This window comes from Falco peregrinus, chromosome Z (genome assembly GCF_023634155.1).
Source record: "Falco peregrinus isolate bFalPer1 chromosome Z, bFalPer1.pri, whole genome shotgun sequence".
Lineage (NCBI taxonomy): Eukaryota > Metazoa > Chordata > Aves > Falconiformes > Falconidae > Falco > Falco peregrinus.
The window spans coordinates 74672411-74694057 of record NC_073739.1 but is presented as its reverse complement, the minus strand read 5'-3'; the positions used below and the strand labels follow the sequence as shown (position 1 = coordinate 74694057).

The following is a 21647-nucleotide window of genomic DNA, read 5'->3' as shown; positions in this document are numbered from 1 at the left end:
ACACTCTTTGTGGAACCCTCAGCTCCTGCACCCCCCAAAGGCCGACGGCACACGTATCCTACGGCTCCTGCCTCCAAGAGGTTCCGAATCCAGCCTCCCACCCTGCTCCTGTGTACATGATGGGACCAGACCCAGGGCTTCTCACATAAACCACCAAGAAGTAACACAGCAGCAATTTCCTCAATTCAGAGAGGGAAAATAAACCAAGGAGCAAGGCAGCAAGACGGAAGTGGAAGGGAAGGAGAACCATGGTCAGAATCCAACTAGTGTTCAGGGCACAACCAGAGATCCAAGACTGTCATCAGAAAGCCAAGGGGATGCACGAAGCACTGTGCTGAAGCTCCCCTCTTGCCCAACCACAGCGGTGTCACCCCAGCCCCAGAGACAGCCCAAGTGCCACCAGACAGGACAGATGAGACACGATTCATTGGAGAAGTCCTTTGCTGCAGAGGAGCCAAAGCAGCAGGAGAGCTGACAGCTCACGGCAAGCATCGCAGCAGCAACACCAGACACCTGCTGCCAGGCTTTCTTGCCAAGCCAGGGCAGTGGGGAGGCACAGCCAAACCCGCTTCTTCAGTTAACGCAAGCTAAGAAGTGTTAAGAAGCGCAATCCCGTACACAGCAGGGACGTGCACATACAGATGGACCCCACCAGAGGAGCATCCCACGGCATCCCAGACACCGGTTTACAGACAGCACCAGCACCACACAAAGGAACTGCCAGGGCCTGGCTAGAGTTTTGTGGGATTTTTATTATTTTTATGGGGTTTTGTTGTTTGTTTGTTGTTTTTTTTTTTTAATATAGGCTAGCGTTGTACCCTTTGCTAAAAGCTGATTTCTGCCACATAAACTAGAACAGAAATTTCTCAGAAATTAAGTCAGTTCCCCTCCTTGTTAATTCACTGTCTGCCTCCCAACTGAACAACGGTCTGGATTTGTGCCTGCAGAAAACATTCCCTGTACAAAGTCTGACGTGCAGCTACACTGTTCTGACTGAGGAATGAAGAAGCCAAGAGTCCATTGAACATTGGATTTTTCCCTGTACAACGTGGCCTAGTTTGGAGGTTGGTCGACCAAGGACAGCAAGTTAACCGTAGAGATCATCATCGTTGTCTTCACTGTACACGTTGCCCCCGCTGCCACCTCCTGTGCCTTGGCTCGGACCAGCACCGCCCTGGCTGCCCGACGGGAACCTGTGTGCAGCAGCGCAGAAGAAGAGATGCTGTTCAAAAGCCTCCGCACAGCTCAGCACCATCCCCTCCCTCCACACCAACACGCTGGTGCCAAGTAGGACAGGCAGAAGAAATGGGATGAAGCCTTAGGACAGGTCACACAAAAAGCTCACTGGGCTGCCGCTTGTGTTAAGAGGAAAAAGGGTTGATGGAGCTCAGGAGCACGAACAGAGCAGCTACAAAACACCTGCAGCACAGCCTACACCTGCAATGTGTACTGGCCGTTGTACACACTGGGGAGAATCAGAAAGCATAGTGGAAAAGGGGTTTGTTATCCAGAATCCAGCAGAAATCTGCCTTGGTGCCCTGCTTTGGGGCCAGCTGAGCCATGCTGCCCTCCCTGCACCTCCCCATGGTTACCTGAAGCTGCCAAAGCCACGGCTCTGCTGTAGAGTCTGTGCAAACATCTCGTATTTCCTGATGTCGTTGTCACTGACAGAGCGGCGAGCAAAGCGCATGGCCTCCTCAAAGTGATCCCTGCGTATCTCAGGAACCGGGTCATCCTCCTCCACTTCCTGCAGCAGGACAGAGGGGCCAGGTGAGCTGTGTGCCTGAGCTCCACGGCCCAACAGCCACCCACAGCCTCCCTCCAGGCCAGGATGCTCCAACACCCACCAGCGAGGGGGCTGGAGAAAGATGCTGCAGCAGAGTGTGAGTCAGGGCTGCAGCAGGGGCCTTCTGAGCAATACTGACCATGAGCCACCCCAGGAGGGCCTCAACCTCCCACGAGATGAGAGCAGAGCGCTCCAGCTCCACACTCTGTGTAAAAGTCCACTTGTCCCCATATGACAATCAGAGGGAGGAACACTTGACAACTCACACACCTGAGCAGGGAAAGCTCACAGTGCCCCACTCACCATGGCAGAAGGGTTGGTTTGCCTCTCGCGTTCTCGCCTGATCTCACTCTCAATGGACTCACGAATGGCCAGTTTGCAGGCACGCTGGCAAATTTCTGTCAAGTCAGCCCCCGAAAAGCCATTGGTCATCTTAGCTAGGAAATCCAGGTCAACATCCTAGTGGGAAAAGACAAGTTTAAAAAAAAAAAAAAAAAAAAAAAAAAAAAAAAAAAAAAAAGGCAAGCAAGAACTTCTCCTTAACACCTTACATCCTCAGGTGACAGAGAAGTGTTTTCAGATCCCATGGTATCAAGGTGCTGCCTTAACTCTGGCCACTTTTGGAAAGATCAGCTTTTAAGGTTCCTGTCTTTGGAAGTTAACCACACAAAGGCAGGCCACACTCCCCACACACCCACCAAGAATCCACGAGGTGGCTCTAAATGCCTCTGCACTTGTGGATTTAGGATATGATTTGCTCAGGTCTCAGCATTAAGAGTCAAACAAAGCACTGTCACACTGGAAATGGGGCACAGGCAGACCAAAACAACTGACAGTTCTCCTTCCCCTCAGCTGAGGGGGTAGTACCACAACCTCCTCTGAAGCTTTCCTTCCCAACAGAACTTTAAAAGGTAAGCTTGGCATAAAAAAAGCTTGAGCTCTCACTTGACATCTGCTTTTCTCTGATTAACTATCAGTAGAATGATTGCCTACTCCCCAGGCAAAGAACATAGCTCTTGCGTACGATAAGAGTTAAGCAACAATTAACTGCAATGGTTCCTCTTTCCCCTTCCCACCCCTGTGTCCTACATTAACTTTTCTTTCAGAGTACAAGGATCTTTTCCATCTTGCCATAGCAGGCTTCCCTGTTCCCGTGCTGCGGGCAGAACTCCACCATGTGACAAAGACCTGCTGTGCTTACAGACGGACGCCTAGCTTTGTTAACACCTACCTCAAAGATAAAGACTCCCCCCTACCTCTTCATTTCCATCCTTCAGGGACTGAAGGTTTCCCAGCTCTGCCCCCAGCATCCACAAGCCCTCTGTTCTGTCCACTGCTTGTGAGGAACACGTGCAGCACACAGCAAACCCAAGTCAGGCACGCTCAGGTCACAGATCCTACCTTGGCAACTGGTGATTTCCTCAGGTTGGCCTTAAGAATAGCAACCCGAGACTTCTCATCAGGCAGGGGGATGTAGATGAGCTGATCCAGGCGGCCGGGGCGCAGGATGGCTGGGTCAATGATGTCTGGCCTGTTGGTGGCTCCAATGATGAAGACATTCTTTTTGGTGGACATGCCATCCATCTCAGTCAGGATCTGGTTGATGACACGGTCTGCAGCACCACCACCATCACCAATATTCCCACCTCGAGCCTTTGCGATGGAGTCCAGCTCATCAAAGAAGAGCACACAAGGGGCTGCTTGGCGGGCCTACAAAAAGGAAACGGGAACAATTAGTCCATGTTAATACCACCCAGTGAGGAGCATGCTGACTTCACACTCAGCCTACCCTACTATTACAGCAGCTCAGAGGAGTACCAAAGCACTGCTGCTGCAAGAAGAGCTTGAAGGAGCTGCTCCAGAACAGTCTCCTGCCACACAAACCTTCAATTAACTCCTCCTGAACAACAAGCTGAATTTCAAGAGCCTTGCCGGAGTAGGCAGAAGCGTGGAAACTCCAGTGCCTAAAGGGAAAGCTGGAGTCAGTTTGCCTTGCAATTTTCCTTGCAAGGCCAGGGGACATTAACTGGTTATTTAGGGCCTCAAGTATCAGTAGGCAAGATATATCCAATGGAAAGGGGAAATCCAATAGCTGTCTTCAGCTACCTAATGGGTAGTCACAGATCCTTCTTTGGAAAGGATCCAAAAGGAGCCAGATCCTTCCTTGAGGTGTGCAGTGAAAGGAGGAAAGACCACAGGCACAAACAGCTGCAAAGAAAACTCCAGTTAGAAATAAGGAAAAAATAAATTCTTCACAGTGAGAGTGCTCAAATACTAACACACATGCCCAGAGAGGTCAGGAACTCTCCACCCATAGCATGTGTTAAGAACATGAGGCACTGAGCAACCTAATCAAACTTCCAAGTTATCTCCCTGCTCTGGACAAACAGCTGGGCTAGATGGCCTCTGAGGTTCTCTCCCAACCTAGGCTCTTCTCTCTCACTCTCCTTCCAATTTTTTTTTATCAGCACCTTCCCTGACCACAAAAGTGAGGATTGCCAGGATAATCCACACAGATATGTTCTGGAACAGCAGGCAACACTACCTATGGAGCAACTGGGCAGGAGGAGTGAGCTCCTTTCTAAGCCATGTAAATTGCAGGACAAGAACCTGGGAAGATATTTTGCAGATTTTTGACAAGATATTATGCAGGACAAGATATTCTGAAAATCTGTAGATGGTGATGGCTAATGAGGTGTTAAGTCTTCAGGGACGTGGATGACATCTACGCCATTCTAATGCTAGCCTCACTGCTAAGGCACTGGGGCATCTATCACCCTGTAACAACAGATGTAAACTGTAGCCAGAGAAAAGGGTTTAAATAGCTACGTTGCTGAAGAGGGTTAATTCCCCAACATCAGGAAGGCAGCTCCCGCTCTCAGTGCAAGTGGACAAAACACAAAGGACACAGACAAGAACAAGGCCAGTAAGGCAGATGCTGTGGAGACAAAGTTCTGGGGGTACCTCAGCACAGACACAGCACAGGGAGCAGAAGAAATGCTTACCTTGTCAAAGATCTCACGCACGTTGGCTTCAGACTCGCCAAACCACATGGTGAGCAATTCTGGCCCCTTGATGGAAATGAAGTTTGCCTGGCATTCGTTGGCAATGGCTTTGGCCAGCAGCGTCTTACCACAACCAGGTGGCCCATAGAACAGAACCCCTTTTGATGGGGTCATACCAAATTTAAGGAACTTGTCTGGGTGCTCCACAGGATACTAAGGGAGAACAAAACAAATAAACAAAAATCTCCTGTGATGAGCCAGGACAAGCCTGTACCTTAGAATCACAGAATGGTTTGGGTGGGAAGGGATCTTCAAAGATCACCTAGTGCAATCCTTCTGCCATGGGCAAGGACATCTTTCTGTAGATCAGTTTTATTTCTCCTCCTACCAGAAACACTACGTGCGATTTCTGATGGGTTAAACACAAAAGATCCTGCCTGCTCAGTGCCACTGGAGTTTTTAAATGGACACTGGTTCAAAGAGTGGCTAAATTGGAAAGCTGCCTTAAACAACCTATTTACCTCTAAGATCTAAGTACCAGTTCAGGTAGTTTTCCAGCACACTTAACCCCAACTTCACTCTGCCCTGCAGAAGCAAAAACGAACAGCTCATTATCTAACCTATTCCCTCTGCTCTCCAGAATCAGGCAAGATGTGTGATGTGAGCATTTATCCTCAGCAACGAGGTCAGAGATAGGTGATGATTTTAACATCAGAAAATTAAGACTGAAAATTAGATTCTTTTATTCACAGACAGGATTTTTCTACAGTGCCAGCTGAAAGCAGGAACGTATCAAACCCTAACCATCCCAATGCAGTCAACAGGAGTTTCCACAGAGCATTCTTGACTTTTTGTCCCAGTCTTTCCCTCACAGAAGCCTTCACAGTTACTTCTCACCTGTCCCTGTACTAATGCTGACAGGAAGCCCTTCAGAGGCTCTCTGTGTGAGAATCTTCAACCACTTTCTGGCATATAAAGCCACCACATAACACGACTCTCACAGTGGTCCCACTGCTGGTCTCCACTTAAGAGAACCAGAATGCTGCTGTTTCAGCACGTAGCACAACACCCACCTAAGATGCCACTGTAGACTCAGCTATGGAAAGCCTGATGCTGCATCCCAGCACTTTCCAAGTTCACTAAGATGGAACAGCATGGTATTTTTAGTCCATTACAAGCAAATACCATAAAAACCTCTGCATTTAGCCAGTTCACAGCCCAAACAGGAATCTGAAGAAGTTCTGGATTTTATTATTATAATTCATTTTTCAAGCTGACTAAGCAAAAAAATGTGTTGAAAAATCCTTACTTGTACAAGCTCCTGGAGTTCTCTCTTTACGTCCTCTAGACCACCAATATCTTCCCAGGTAACTTGTGGCACCTCCACCACAGTCTCCCGAAGAGCAGACGGGTTGCTCTGGCTCAGAGCCCACTACCATTATAAGAAACGGCATTATATGAATTCTAACATATTATGTTCCACTTGCTTCAGATAAGAAATTAGACATTGCAACAAAAAAGAGGGGCACTCCTGCATTACCCTGAAGTCATCCATTGTCACAGCCAGTGAGTTCATCACTTCTGCATCGATGGTTTCATCTTCTAGGTCTATGAGATCCATCTTCTTTCGGATAGCCTGAAGGGCAGCTTCTGAGCAAAGAGCAGCCAAGTCAGCACCAACATGGCCATGGGTCTCGTTTGCCACCTGAAAGCAGAGCACTGACTATGACTCACAGGGATACACGCAAATGCTCTGCAAGGGCAGCGCATGCTCTGGTCACTCACTGGGAAGGGCAACAAAGCTCTGGAGGACAGCAGTATCAGTGCTTTCCTGCAGACTCAAGCCAAGCATTACCACATATGTAACAGGCAAAGACACCACTGTTCCACCTCCTACTTGAGATCCAAGCTGCAACTGGAATTCAGATGGTATACAGAAAGATAACCCTGAGGACTGCAGTTCTTCATTCAGGACAGAGATTACAGGAACCATCCAGTTTACACAGGATGTCCAGTATCACCACAATGCTCACCCAGCTCTCAGAGAGCTGTTTCAGGCTTGCTTTACTGTTAAAGAGAATGCCCAGCAAACAAACCCAGAAGAACAGGGGCAAGGCATTTCCAGACTGGACTGATGATACACATTTGTTTCTCTTAGCCATGGCATTCTTAACTAGTGAGTAAGGATTTTTGTTCACTGGTAAACTAGTTAGAAGGAAGCCCAGAGATCACACATTCACAGTTCCATGCTGTCCTAAATGAGCAACTGCATTTATGCGATCAAGGCTTAACAACTCTTCCACTACAAAACAGAGCACTGGGAATGTCTGTGTGCAAAGACAAGCTTTCCTAATAGCACGCTACTCACCTGTTCCAGATCCACATCATCAGCCAGTTTCATATTTTTTGTGTGGATCTGCAGGATCTCCAGGCGCCCGGTGGCATCTGGGATACCGATATCTACCTCTCTGTCAAAACGACCTGGGGAGCACAAAACATACGTTGAGCTGCTGATGCTGCAAACTAGCAGAGCTGCGGTTGCTGCCTTCCTCTGACTGAACATGATGACAAGCCACAAACACATACAATTTCAGAAAATGCCAGAGCTTTGGGTTTCTCTGCAGCATCTGTCAGCACAGCAGCAGAGTCAGATCAGAAAAGGAGGAAAGGCTTTAGCCATTTAGGGAAAGTGAGACTACTGCATTAACTAGAGTTCAAAATTATGTGACACACTGGATTGTTGGTTTAGTAACTTTCCAAGCCTCATTGTTATGAAAATATGCTCCCCTGAACCAACACACCATGAGATATTTTTGTTTATTTCTACCTTTGTGTCCTCATCACAAGAGTCCGCAAATACTGACAGACTTCATTTTTCAGAACTTTCACAGCAGTACTGAAGTGGTGAAAAATATAAACTGCCCCAGCATCTGAAGAGAGGTATTACTGCAATATCAACCAAGGTACATGCACTTGTAATTTTCCTCTGGCTATAGACGGGCATTCAAATGGCTCGCTACACATTTAAGAGGCTGTTTTCCCCTGCACATGTGACTGGTTTGCTATTACAGACTTCATCAACTGGACACACACCAGACATTCATTCACAATGAAAAGTTTAGAAAACCTGGATCTCAGAAACTACCAGACTTCTCACCAATAGAAGAGAAATCAGACAGTTCAGAGCCTTCTGCAACCTAAGGCATGAACATCTCCTTAAGCACTTACTCCTTCAGTGTGTCCTCAACCAGCTTCACTTAATAGAAGCTAGCACACTTTTCCACTCTGAATTATTTTGTTTATTTCTGCAAGTTCTAACCTAACACAGCATGGAAAATGATACCAAAGTGTGGAAGCCTAGAGATGAATTTCAAACAAGCAGCTGGAGACAAGTTGATAGTTTATGTAACACACAGAAGATGTTTAATATTAATTTCTGCTCAATTCTTCCAAGGCTCCTGAAGCATAGCCTGTAACAAAGTATGTGATACACAAGAAAAAACTGCAATCATGGTTACCAAATCGCCTGAGTGCTGGGTCAATGCTATTAGGTCTGTTGGTAGCTGCCATAACGATCACATGCGCTCTCTGTTTCAGTCCGTCCATAAGAGTCAACAGCTGAGACACTATGCGACGTTCCACCTCCCCATGTGTCTATGGAGAGAGATATCAGTGGTTAGACCAAAAGCTCTACAACACAGCACAGGGGCTAGTACTGCACCAGAGTGGACAGATTCAACAGCCAAAAGCTGTCAAGAAACATTGTGAACTACATCTAATTCTTCTCATGTCCAAATGAAATCGAGCATTAAATACTGCTTTACCCTATAGTCAAATGCAGAGATTCATGCCTGCTGCTACCAAAAAGATTGTACTTCTTCACCTTCTATATGCTTTCTTTACCTTCTCTCTCTTAGGAGCAATGGCATCCAGTTCATCAATGAAGATAATGGCAGGAGCATTCTTCTCTGCTTCTTCAAAGGCTTTCCTCAGATTGCTCTCAGACTCACCAGCCAGCTTGCTCATGATCTCAGGACCTGAAAAGCAGCAGCACTGTGGCACTCAGAGAGGCAACTAGCCCCAAGACATGCAGCTGAATCTGAATTCTTTTAGGTCAATGCTCTTGCGGGACAATTTGTATTTTAAACCAAAGGAAATACTATCAACAGAGTTCACTAAATTTGCAGCTGAACAGGCAAGAAGGGCATGCAGAATTACTTTGTATCATTATTCTGGCGTTTTCAGTTTACTCTAACAGATGCAAATGCAGCACTAGTCAATAAGCTACCTTTAGCTGCCTCTTTCCTTACCTTATTTCACACTTGGTAAGCTGCTCTGTAATGTGCTACCACACACTGTTAATGGCAATTGTAACTTGTAAGAAGAGCAAACAAATTATATGGTGATGAATTATCAGGGTAATTAAGGAAAAAGCTCTAAGATACTGAAGCTGCCTTTAGCTTACATTACCAGGTATACATTTACCTCTCTAAATTCCTACAAATGAGGTTTTTTTTTAAAAAAAACAAGAAAACAAAACCAAAAATCCAAACTCCATCTCCTCTCAAACGACACATTAAAAAACATTAAAAAAGTGTAAGCAAATGAGTCCCAAGAGAAAGGACAGCACTCCTCTGAGATCTCCTACAATTGCTGAGAACTAGTGCAGGCTTACAGATTTTTTTCTGTTTTTAAAGATTTTTCCATCATGCTGATGGGAGTGGTAATGAACAGAAAGTATGCTTCTAAAAGATCCAAGAAAAAGAAACCTGATCCTCAGGAGTGCAAAGCTGCTGGCTGACTGAAGCACCCTAGCTGCAGAGCCACTGGTGCAGGCAGGTAGTAAGACTGCTTCAATACAAGTAATTCACCAGTTCATGCCAGCTCTGCTTACAACACTGCCTGCAGATCCAGGCTTGGGACGAATGCATCACTAACCCTGACAATGTTATTTTTATTATGCAACAGAAGTACAAGTGTCTATAAAGAAACGGCTGGCTCATTAGCATTCAGTGACAGCTTCCACACACTTTAGGAAGTATATGACAAGGGTGACATATGGTTAAACTGAGCCCATTTACATCTGATATCTTGAGACACAAAGCAAGTCACATCCCTACTGCTGGTCACTGCTATGCTGTGCTATGCAGTTCTTCACTATTGCCTTCATGGGTCTATGTGATTGAAAACAGAAAAGAAAGCCAGCACTCCTTAAGTAAAAATGTTCAGTTATTCCAGCACTGACTGTAAAATGGGACAGAAAATTCAGAATGTGGTCCTTACCGGACATAAACCAGTAACAATCTCAACTGCAACATATGAGAGTTCTCAATAGGAGGTTCTCTCACCTGTAGCTAAGTCCCAAGGTACTCACAGCTTTCAGGAAAATTCCTCCCAATGGATGTTACGTGAAACAAAACTGGTCTTGTGCTTTACTTGAAAGGAAAGAGAAATCCACAGCAGACCACCTTCTTTTCTAAATGGAACATGGTGCAGCAATAAAAGCAAGTGTCCTGCACCCATATACTTAGAATAATCTCAGCACTTCGCTCCCAGCTCTGCCCTCAGCAACATAAATGAACAGACAGACAGACTTCAAGTCCCTGTGTCGCAAAGCTGTCTTCCAAGCACCCTACTACAACACAATCAAGCTGAAGTGCCACTACAGATGCTTCCACACAAGTGGCCTCCAAATGTCCCCAGAGGCATGCTTGAAAGAGGTAAGGCAGGATGTCAGGCAGACACTGTGGCTCTACAAGCCCTATTAACACCGTTCATTACCATAAGATGGATGAATAAGCACATAGCAGATCTGGGGCCAAAGCAACCACAAACCTTACCATTTATCAGGAAGAAGAAAGCCCCTGTTTCATTGGCTACTGCTCGGGCAATCAGTGTTTTACCAGTGCCAGGAGGACCATACAGTAGGATCCCACGTGGAGGCTGAAGACAAAGACAAGGGACTTTGGTGAGCTAGTATCTGAATGCCCAAGTAGCTTCACAGTGAAATTGTACACACTTCATAAAGCTTGTCTGAAATTGAAATTGATGCAAACTCATGCAACAGCTGTCATCCCAGCATTGCTATCAACACCCTCACTACTTTGCATGTCACATGAACAAAAACCTTGCCAGCAACTGACAGCACTGATTCAAGGCATCGTTCTGCTTTACAAGTTGCCAGTACTTTAATACGTGTCCAGAACATGTAAGCAAGTACTTTCCTAACACCATCATTAAAAAAAAAACAACCAACCACAAATCACTTATTTGCCCTGCCAATGCCTCATAAACCTCTGACATCAAGAGTCATCTGCAAGGGCAAGCTCACTCATCCACCTGGTGCACACTGAGACCTACCTTCACTCCTATGGCTTTGAAGAGGGCAGGGTGTCGGAGGGGAAGTTCCACCATCTCTTTGATTTGAGCCAGCTGCTTCCGGCAACCACCAATATCATCATACCCCACTTCATTCAGTGACTCCTCTTCATCCTATCCAGAAGGAAATGCATCAAACATTTGAGTGAAAACAACAGTTCAATAACCCCTCCTAGTCTACAGAAGCCAGGAATCCAGGTTTTTGCTCCCAGCCACTTCTTTGCTGTCTTGATATTCTCACTTTAAAGTCTTCCTGGTGTCTTCTACAATTGTTTCTTAGCTCTGTCTTCCCAGACATACAAAGGGAATTGCCTGCACATACCTAGACCTTACTAAAGCTCAGACTCTTGAATGACAGCCTCTGCTGCCAGGCTCCCTACAGACTCAAGCACAAAACAAGCTCTGGGACACTCTGACATGGCTAACAAAGATAGTAATAGACAATGAAGCTCAGTATAAAATACACTTTATTCCTTAAACTATTAAGCAGTATCTCTACTTGACATACTCTAGCTATCATACAGTTCTGAGATGTACTGCTGTCTTTTAGGATTGACCCAAATTAACAAAGAATATTAAGATCAAGATATGTGGATAAGATCAACTGCAACCAACTCTTCCAGTATAGCTCTACAGCATCCACTCATGTGGTTGTCCAAATTTCTACTTGGCCTTAGTTATCTGTAACAGTAGGCCACAATAAAACAGTAAAATAACACAGCCTGGAATCTCAGAGGGGCTCAGTCAAACCCCACAAACAGGAACTACTACCTCAAGCAGGTCACTCACAGTCTGGACCTACCAAGCAATGAAGGACTCCACATCTGGAGATTCCTACCCTCTCTGGGTCCTGCTGCAAGTTTGGGGGGAACATTTTTCCTAGTATCTACTGGGAATTTCCCTTGATCCACCTTATGGCACTGCCCCTGGCCCACTCCCTGGGCACAGCTCTGAGAAAGAGCTTGGTCATCTCCCCATTCCCATCAGGCAATTGCGAGTACACCTGCCCTTTTGCCTTCCAGGACTCTCCAGACTGCATCATCCCACTCTACCTTCTGACCTCCAGCTCCTCATCATTTCGGTGGCCTTGGCTGAACCTTCTCCTTTCCGTCTCTGCTGTGTCCTGAAGAGCCCAAAGTGGAGTCATGGGGTGCCCAGATGCAGTCTCACAAGTGTCACACAGAGGTGAATTTTTCAGAAGGCAGCTAACTACAAACTAGCACTCACCCTGATCTGCAGGCAGTAAAAAGGCTTTTACTTCATGAAGTATGCAACCACCTTAGCTCATTTCTCTGAGATTCCCTACTCTGTAACAGTAGGGTGGTCAAAATCTGACAGAGAAGCCACTTGGGCTGCCTCAAACCTGGGACATTCAAGGCTAGACACCTTATGGGACTGGGGATTCATTTATTTATTTATTTTATTTTTAGAAGTCAACCATTTTTGGATTTCAGATTTCTCACTGAAAAAGCACTAATTGCTTTCTTTTCACGTGGCATGAAATTTAGTGACATTGTAAGCTCTTCCTCCTATGGAACAAGGCAACTTTGGAATTAAAAGACGCACCCAAGTCCAGCATGAGATATCTGGAAGCAGATGCAAAACCAGCTGCTGCCAAAGTATGTCATCTCATCAGCAAACCTACGCACTGGTTGCTATCTCAGCATATGAGGAAGGACACTGGAAGTACATTTCTCTGACGACCTCCAGCAGCAGCTCATGTCCTGAAACTGGAGTTTGTAACCATTACATTCAATACACAAAATGCCAAAAACAGGAACCACAAACACTGCTGCTCTCATCCCCTGTGACAGAAACAGACTTTGGACAGAGTAGATTCAGGAGAACCATGTAGCAGGATTCTGCTCACCTCTCGTTTGATCGGCTCTCCTTCACAATGGATCACTGTGTCCGGAGCCACTATGCAGTATGGACTTGGATCTGTCTCCACCACTTTGAACTCCACTGCACGCATCCCTCCACGCACCAGGAAGATGTCACCTGTAAAACCCCACACTGCAGTAGCCTGCTGCAACTGACAGCTGCAAAATGTTGACCCTTGTACTACCAGCAGCCCCAGAGGACGAGGAAGTGGGCTATGCAGGCATACACTGCTGTCATTTGAAACTGCTCTGCATTTTAAACTCCAGAGCTGCATGTACTGTGACTACCCGGGCACCATTTAGATTTGCAGCAGTTAAAAAGTTCTCAAATTTCATCCAGTAACAAGCAGCAAACCAAACCAGCAAACAATAGAAAAGAATACTCTGCCTAAACACAAAACACAAAGACAAGGAATCACATTTCTTTTCCATTCAGTTTCAATTTAACGTTCCTGAAACAGGCAAAAAGAACTAGCTTAATGAAAATCTATTTTGAAGTTATTATAACTAGTTGGTACTAGTTATAACGGGTTGTCTCCAGAAGCAGAATAATACTGCACTATGACTCCTGGCTAAACCAGGCCACAGCGTAGTATATTAGGACCTATTTGTTCCAGCAGAAATGCTACTAGCACAACTTCTAAAGTGCACTTACTTTTCTACACATTCTCCCAGTTATTTTGAAGAGGTGAATTTATCAGAGCAAGCTGATATACCCAAGCAATTGCTCAATATGCAGGCAACTCCCCAATTCCATCAAGTGGTAGCAACTTAGTTTAATGAGATTTTCTCCTGAGTTCTACCCTGAGCCTTTTCTGATGCTCTCCCATCTCATGTAGCAAAAAAAAAGAAATAATTAAAAAAAAAAAAAAAATCAAGCTGCTCTGCCAGCCAGCAGCAGCAATCATACTTTCTTCTGAAGATCTGGAAAAAAATCAGCAACAGCAAAATCTCACTCTACAGATGTCAGTCTAATGCTTCGCAGAGATCTTTGCAAGCTTCTAGAAATTCTCTTTATTCAGAACAGTCTCAGGACTAGCTCGCACTCGCTGCCATCAGGACTTCAATAACAGGCACTATTACCTTTCCTGATGGGCCTGTACGCTTCCAGGAAGTACGGCTTGAGATAGACCTCAAACAGATTCCCCGTGATCCCTTCTACCGTGTCATCAATTGGAAGCACATGGATACGTTTACCGTATTTCACATCAGGGCAAGGCTGGATGCTACAACAGAAGAAAACTCCAGTTAGATGGTAAATCCACAAAGCTCACAAGCCTCGTAATACACAATAAAACACTTGATACACCGTGAACAATTGTTTACAATTGGGTTTAATCACAATTCTCACTGGTTCTTATAAGACTTGTCTCCCTTTAAAGGCATAGCATTATTTTTTTTCACCCCATGTTCTGTGCAGAGGGGGCTTTGTCAGCAGGGGGCTTTCTTTGCTCCAGGCTGGATCTTTTAGTATGCTAATTAGGATACACACATAGTTCAAGTAATTTTATGTTTGGTCTCATTATCTCCTTAAGCCTACCTTGTTATGTCTCAGCTTGACTTACTTTATGGCATCTATTCCTTCTCGTATGACCATGACCGTTTATAACATCCCCTGTTTTTCAAAAATCTTTCTTGTTTTTCATTATAGATACTTGCGTATTTTGTCTAAAGTTAAATAAGAGACTGACCTTCTATTAACCACATATACGCAAGCCAGTCCAGTATGGATCCACAGACCAACACAAAGCATTGTTCTGTTCTGACTGCTGCGGTGTTTAGAACTTGCATTTTCTAGTCATAGGGGTATGGGTGGAACAGTCTCATTTCTCTCCTCTACAAAGTTTGTATGAAACACATTTTGCACTTTGGAGATCATTCCAAGTACCACCTCAGAAAGTTTAGTGTCAGAAACCAATTCTCCCAGAACATGCAGGACATTCCAGATTAGGACAATGCTCAGGAGGAGTAGCTATTAGCACTCCCATATTTAAGCCTGCAAACCAGCATCTGTATGTTTAAGAAATGCTGACCTGCTTTCCCCCACCCCTCCCACCACAGAACAGAACCTGCGTCCCATAAGCTGAAATACATACTTCACTACTTTCTGCAGGTATTGTGCAATAAAATTCCTGCAATGCTTTTTAAAGCATTTCTAAATTTAAAATCATTTTTATATCAAGGACTGGAATATAAACATCCTTTGGGGATGTTGTAAACTTGTTATGTGACTGCTTTATGTTTCTGTCACTCATTTCCAAGCAAGTTTTAACTTCTTTTTGCCATAGGGAAGCTCAGCTACTACGAGATCGATTACAATGTTGCTTTAATACCTTCCACAGTTTACACTGTGGACATTTAAAAATTTAGACAAGACAAATGACAATATAAATTTGAGAAGATGACTGTGACAACAGTGGGATGAATGAACTACTCAATTTAATAGCAGGACATGGGCTCCTGAAGGTGCTGAAGAGATTTGAGAATCTTTAGCACAGATTTTTAGTATTAATTTGAATATGCATATAGCCAGAAACACAAGCAAAAATAAATTGAGATCCCTGATCCTGAAAATGCTTCTGTGATCTCCTCTGGAAGATGTAAGAATATTTCCTTGCAGACCCTGCTTCTGCTGCTGACTCAATCAATTCAGGGGCAGCACACAAATTATTTAGGTAACCCAGGGCTATGCAACAGTTCGCAAATGAGTCCTCACCTGATTACATCACCCAGGCGCACTCTCAGGTTGTTTCGAACAACCCTATTCATGCGGATCTTCTCATCTGAGCAGGTGTCATCTGACAGAACAATACAGACTGCTTCTCTCCTCTTCTTTCCTTTTAGCAGGACAGTGTCCCCTCTGAACAGCTGCAACTCGTCCATTTTTGCCTGTGAACAGTAACAGCATTAGAAAAACCTTTTGACCGAACAAGAATTCAAGCACTTGAAGGAGAGTTACTTGACTTTGGAGAATTACATCTTGGAAGTGATAACACTAAATTCACAAGGACAAGAGGCTCCCACTACGCCGCTCAAGAGCTGATACTGAAGCCAAACTGAGGGCACAAACTCAACTGAACCCTACAAATGGAGAATCATTGGAGATACATTTTATCATGGAAGAGTGTTAGGAAACCAAACAACCAGCAGCAGCTTCTGACACAAATACTTAGGCTCATGTTACAAAGTTACACTTCAAGTTAATACACAGTAACAACTTGCAAATTACCAGATTAACTGCTTTGATTTTATAGATGACACACCTGGGACAGTGACACAACACTGTTGTCTTCGTTGATGGCCTCATCAACAATTAACCGATTGGGCCTGTTCTTCTGCTTCAGAATAGCAGTCGATAAATCATCCACTTTAGAACTGGAAAAGAAAACAGAAGTTATGAGTCTGAGCAATACTGCTCCTCACTTTCCAGCCACCCTGTTTTCATCTCCACATTCTACAACTTTCTTTGTTATCTTTTAAAAAATATGCTTGTTTGTAAAATAAAGAACATTTTTGCCTGACACCAGCTGCAGGAGTTCAAAGCACAATGCTTTCTGTCAGTAAATATAACTACTTTACTAGCCTCAAATGGAAATAGCTATGAAGCCACCTTTGAAAAGAAGTGGTCAGTGAGATGTTGCTGACTCTAAGATGTTTTGCCTAAAAGAATTAGTCAGACTCATCTGAAATCACATGTAACCACTGCCACCACAACAAAAGGTCAAGTCTATTTCGTGTCAAATCCCAAATAAATAGAGGAATTAAAGGACAATGCTGCAGACCCCCTGACAGGAAGAGTTGTAAGAGTTTAGCCTGTCAAGGCCTATTAGTTAAACCCAGCAAGCCAGTAGAAATATTCAAGTGCTCATGAAAAATGGGGGGGGGGGGGGGGGGGGGGGGGGGGTGTTTATTTGGGGTTTTTTGGTTGGTTGGTTGGGTTTTTTTTAGGATATAAGCACCTTTCCGTAATACTTTCACAGGAGTCACTGCAGCTCTAGCCCACTATGCCACAAGAAATATGACGGATAATTTGTTTGCCTTGACAAAATGAAGCAAATCAAACAGCAAGGAAATGGAAGAAAGGCAGATTAAATGTTTTCCTTCAAATCTAATACGCTCCATTAAAGAAATATGAATTCAAATCTTTTGATTCCCAAGGAGCTCTTGGAAGTTGTATATTTGCCAGCCACAACAGTGGCTGACTGCTGTAACTTTCCTTGACAGGCACCTGACTCTTTCTCCAGGTATTCCAGATGTGCTGGAATGCTAAGGTCAGAACAGTTCATTTAATTCTGACAAATAAGACATTTGTCCTAAGCAAGCAGCAAGGGTAGGAAACTTTGTGGACAATGGTGATGGCCGCACACTTTGGCTCCATTTCGCTCTTTTAGGGACAAAATAACCAGAAGAAATCACACCTTGAATGGAAGTGGCACAGCAAGCAGCTACACAGCATGAAGGCAGACCGTGGCAGCAGTGTGTCACGTGGCACACTCACTGCATTTTTCAACGTCCATAGGAGAGGGGTGACATACCTACAGTGTGATGCTACCCAATGGCCGCCCACCTCTCAAGATAAGGGTTTCTCCAAGACAGGCTATGCTGTATTGGCTCCCTTCTCTGACACATAAAAGGGGGAACAATACCACGCAAGCCTCTGAGGGCAGCCAGCTTGTTTCCAAGAGGTTTTAAAGAAGCCCTGGAAGCATAGGAAACATGTTGCAAATGACAGACATTATTTTAAGTGAACAAAAGGAGCTGCTGTAAAATATGTCTTTCCTGGACTGCTGGTACTGGGAAAGTCGCCTTTTTCCCCTCTTCATTAAAGAGTGCAAGTGGTAAGACATTGCCATCCATCCATTTCACTGTAAGATGTTACAGATCCATTCTCCAAACCCAAAAAGACACAAGAAAGGCTGCTGGGCACATCCTGGAAGAAGCTCATGAATTCCATCCGCAATCTAAAATGTGGTCTTGGTGAAGTCCTGAAAAGGGTGGTATTTCTAGGAAAACTGAGAGAGCAGTAAGAAAACCAAACAAATACACTGTCAGGCCAGACAGGATCATGTGGTTAAAACAGAAAAAAACCTCAACAACCTATTTGTAAGGACCCTGCCTCAGCATCAGCTCCTGGCCACTGGAAATTAATTTAGCAGATAAGAGTTTAAAACTTGAGCTAAGTGACACCAGAAAGAAACAATACTCCTATTTAGCCTGTTCAAAGTATGAATGTAACTCATACTCCTCCACACATGAGATGTGGATCCAAAGGCCTTTTGATAAGAAACTGCTGCCAGACTTTGACTACAAAAGCCATTACTGAAACTGAGTGGCTATCCCTTGGGATGCAGAGACTGCCGTGTAGTCTAAAAATCAGTTTGGGACACAAGATAAAAATAAATGGAAAAGGAACTGGGCAGCAAGTGGAAGCTTTTGGAACTGTCCACAAACCAAGAGCTGTATAAAACTGCAAAAAAGTTTAGATACCTCTGACACACAGCAGTGCTGAAGAGCACAGCAAGAGGTCCACTTAGTTCTGCTGAATGGAAAAAAAAAGTTTTAGTACTGAAGAACTGAACCTACAGTTTCCTAAGTAAGAAGCAAGGGCTGGATCAATGTTGCTAGTACATTACTGCACTTAAAGCAATCAAAAAGCTTGGAGGTATTAAAAATGGAATGAAGGTCTCCCAGAAACAGCATGCAGCCATCTCAATGTGCAGGGTCAGCTTCAGTTATCTGACTGGACATTTCTGCAAAGAAACAAAGGTGTTATGAAATTATATGTCAGCTACACAGGAAAGTGATGTTATTTCTCCTACAGACAATGGTAAGGACTCTGAGAGACAAGCATCTTCCAGTAGCAATTCAGAATATTATTATCATCACTATTTGCCCTCCTTGCATCTTTCCTGGGGGTTCCTTGTGCTGTAACTGAAATGACAGAGCAAAATATATCTGTGCACCTCAACCACGCTCAGACAATCCCTGACATCTGGGTACCAGGGAAGGAGAGCGTGAACTGAAAACACTAAGCAGAAAAGCTTAAGGCATGGGTTGGGGCTCTCTTCTGCCAACTCTCCTATATGTGTTGGCAAGACTTCAGTGAAGGGTAGGACAGACAGCTAAGCTACGTAATTTTTAAAGCTCCACCATGAGTTTCCCATCAGAGAAAGCCTGGTGCAAATCCTCTAGATCATCTCTACTCACCCCTTTTGTGAGCTCCCTCACTCCTTTCTTTCACTGACTCAACAAGGAGATAAACTGAACACAACATAGCTTTAGAGCTGTTTTGGAACTAAAAGGAAATTCAAAGCCTGCATCAAGCCTGCCCCTAGAGAAAGGTCAGAAGCGAGGACATAACCCCTAGGCACAACTAATGGCCGAATTTGTATATGAAGTGCAAAACATCAATAATATTGAAGCAGATACATACTAGCCCTAAAGACCAACAGTAACAGGTTCCCCGTTCCCACCCTGAACCCCCTCTTCTCTTTCAGTAAAGCAGTCCAACAGCCCCATTTGACACAGGGAATGAATGGTAGGGGGGACAGAACATGGGGACGACGAATTTGCTACAACTTACATCCTTTGTCATTTTTCTCTATGCCACAGCTCTCCTTGTTCAGCATGTGATAAGGCCCAGAAGTTATGCATTGTGGTGGATGGCATGAAGAACAAGACCAGAAAGTAATTACCAATTAGCAGTTCTTCTGAGAAAGACTACCAAGCTCCAAGGCTCCACTTAAACTGAGGAAGCAAGTTCTTCCTGTAAGACTGTGCTAAAACTATAGCAAAAATTCACTGACTCAAAATGATTCCTGCTGCAGTAACGAAAGTGAAAACGGTCACACCCTCTGAATGCTGGTGTGCCTTTTTAGCTATATGCTCAGGAACTTGCTTCCAAGATAAAACCTGTTAGTGGTTTCTTACCACCCTGAATATCCACATTACAGACTGAACTGCTTTCCCCAAGTATGTATTAAAAAAAAAAACAAAAAACCACCACCAAAAAAAGCTCCAAACACATTAAATATTTTATCCATTGAAGTAAATGAGTGAGGTATCTGATGACTGCAGCCACTCACTGGAACAGCACATGACAACCAAGCAGTGAGTTCACACTCACGCTTAAGATGCCAAGTTCTCAAACACTGTTTCAGACAGGTAGGCACATGAAAACAAGAATCCCTTCAGAAACCACACTGCCTTAGCTCTTGCAATGCTACTCGCTGTGGTAAGGCTCAATTCCGTAAGATGGCTGCCAGAAGCACTGACCCAAAAAAGGCAACTAAGAAGTAACTCTTTTCCAGTTGCAGAGTAACTTTTGTTGACTCCTATGTGGTGAGAAGAACTTTGCTAAAGTAGAAATTTCTTTTTGAAGTCACTGTTCACCCCACTCAGCTGCAAGACACACCTCTGAGACTGTCACTTCCACCACAAGCTCTACCATGGACACCAAATTCTTGGCACAGCTTGCTGGAACTCACTCAACAGGACCAAGCAGATCTAAGTTTCAGGAGTTGCAAAAGAAAAGAAGAACATCAACGAAGGACACTGAAGGACCAAAAGCACCTCTGGCAAGCCCAAAATGTCACTTCAAGTAGTCCTGAATTTGGGCAGTTTCTCTTTAGGTGCTATTTTTACTCCTCTCAACGTGCAATGAAGTAGCTTACACACATGGGCTAGGAGCCAAGAGACCACTATTACTCAATTCATTTTTGAGGAGCACGAAAGACGATCCTCGGCCTGGAACAGAAAACCGAGCGAGGCAAGACACCAGAGATGAAAATATAGCCTATTGCCTCAGCTGGCACAGAGGGCAACCTGGCACAACATGTCTGCCTCTGCTAATGCCAAGTCACTTGCCAGACCCGGCCCGAGGGCCGCTGCGAGGAGGAGGCTGGGACGTGCCCCTCGCTGCCCCACCAGCCACTCCGAGGCCTGGAAGACAAAGCCCGCTCCGGCTAACGGCCTAGCCCTGGCGGGACGGCCCGGGCCGCGCCGGGGCATGGCAGGCAAGCGGCCCCAGGGCCCAGCGGGAGGCTCGGCCAGGCCTCGCCTCCGCCCCCCCACCCCCACCCCATGACTCGACACTTCCCGGGGAGGCCCGACCGGGGGACAGGGGGGCGTGGGGAGCAGCACGCAGGGAGGTGCCCATCCCCCTCCCGGCAGTACCCCCGCCTCCTCTGGGCCTGCATGACACAGCAGGAACGCGGGACGGATCGGGCCCGCCGACGGGCCGCGCCGCGCCTCGCCGCGCCTCGCCGGGCTAGGCCGGGCCGGGCCCAGCGCCGCTGCGGCGGGGCCTAGGCCGCAGCCTCCCGACCGGCGCCCCGCGCTTACTCTGATCCTGAGGCCATGGCGCTGGGGGGGAAGGGGCGAGGGGAAGCGGGAGGCGGCGACTCCTCAGGGCGGGCGGCGGCGGCGGGCTGCGGGTCCTGAGCAGGCTGGCGGGGACGACGGCGGATCCGGGCACTTCGTGCTGAGTGAACCTCAGAGCCGACTCATCAGAAAGGGGAGCTCCGCCGCCCACCGCCTGGCCTGCCTAGCAACAGCGTGCGCTGACCAATCGGAAATTCCTCCCGGGCGGCGTCT

General features: G+C 45.6%; 1 protein-coding gene and 1 long non-coding RNA gene across 2 annotated transcripts; both read right to left on the bottom strand.

The window, feature by feature from the left end:
- Nucleotides 1-732: 732 nt before the first annotated feature.
- On the bottom strand, nucleotides 733-21572 carry VCP (valosin containing protein). Its single transcript, XM_055791169.1, has 17 exons — nucleotides 21396-21572; nucleotides 16316-16427; nucleotides 15769-15941; nucleotides 14136-14278; nucleotides 13040-13170; nucleotides 11152-11283; nucleotides 10632-10734; nucleotides 8695-8828; nucleotides 8310-8445; nucleotides 7160-7272; nucleotides 6332-6496; nucleotides 6101-6223; nucleotides 4792-5004; nucleotides 3188-3496; nucleotides 2090-2245; nucleotides 1593-1747; nucleotides 733-1193 (listed from the first exon to the last, which is right to left on the bottom strand). The coding sequence occupies exons 1-17, from the start codon at nucleotides 21410-21412 to the stop codon at nucleotides 1088-1090; spliced, it is 2421 nt and encodes an 806-aa protein (XP_055647144.1). The 5' UTR covers nucleotides 21413-21572; the 3' UTR covers nucleotides 733-1087.
- On the bottom strand, nucleotides 16957-21382 carry LOC129782756 (uncharacterized). The gene is made up of 2 exons (XR_008744823.1): nucleotides 19636-21382; nucleotides 16957-18802 (listed from the first exon to the last, which is right to left on the bottom strand). It is a non-coding gene; the product is annotated as an uncharacterized LOC129782756 (long non-coding RNA).
- Nucleotides 21573-21647: the final 75 nt, after the last annotated feature.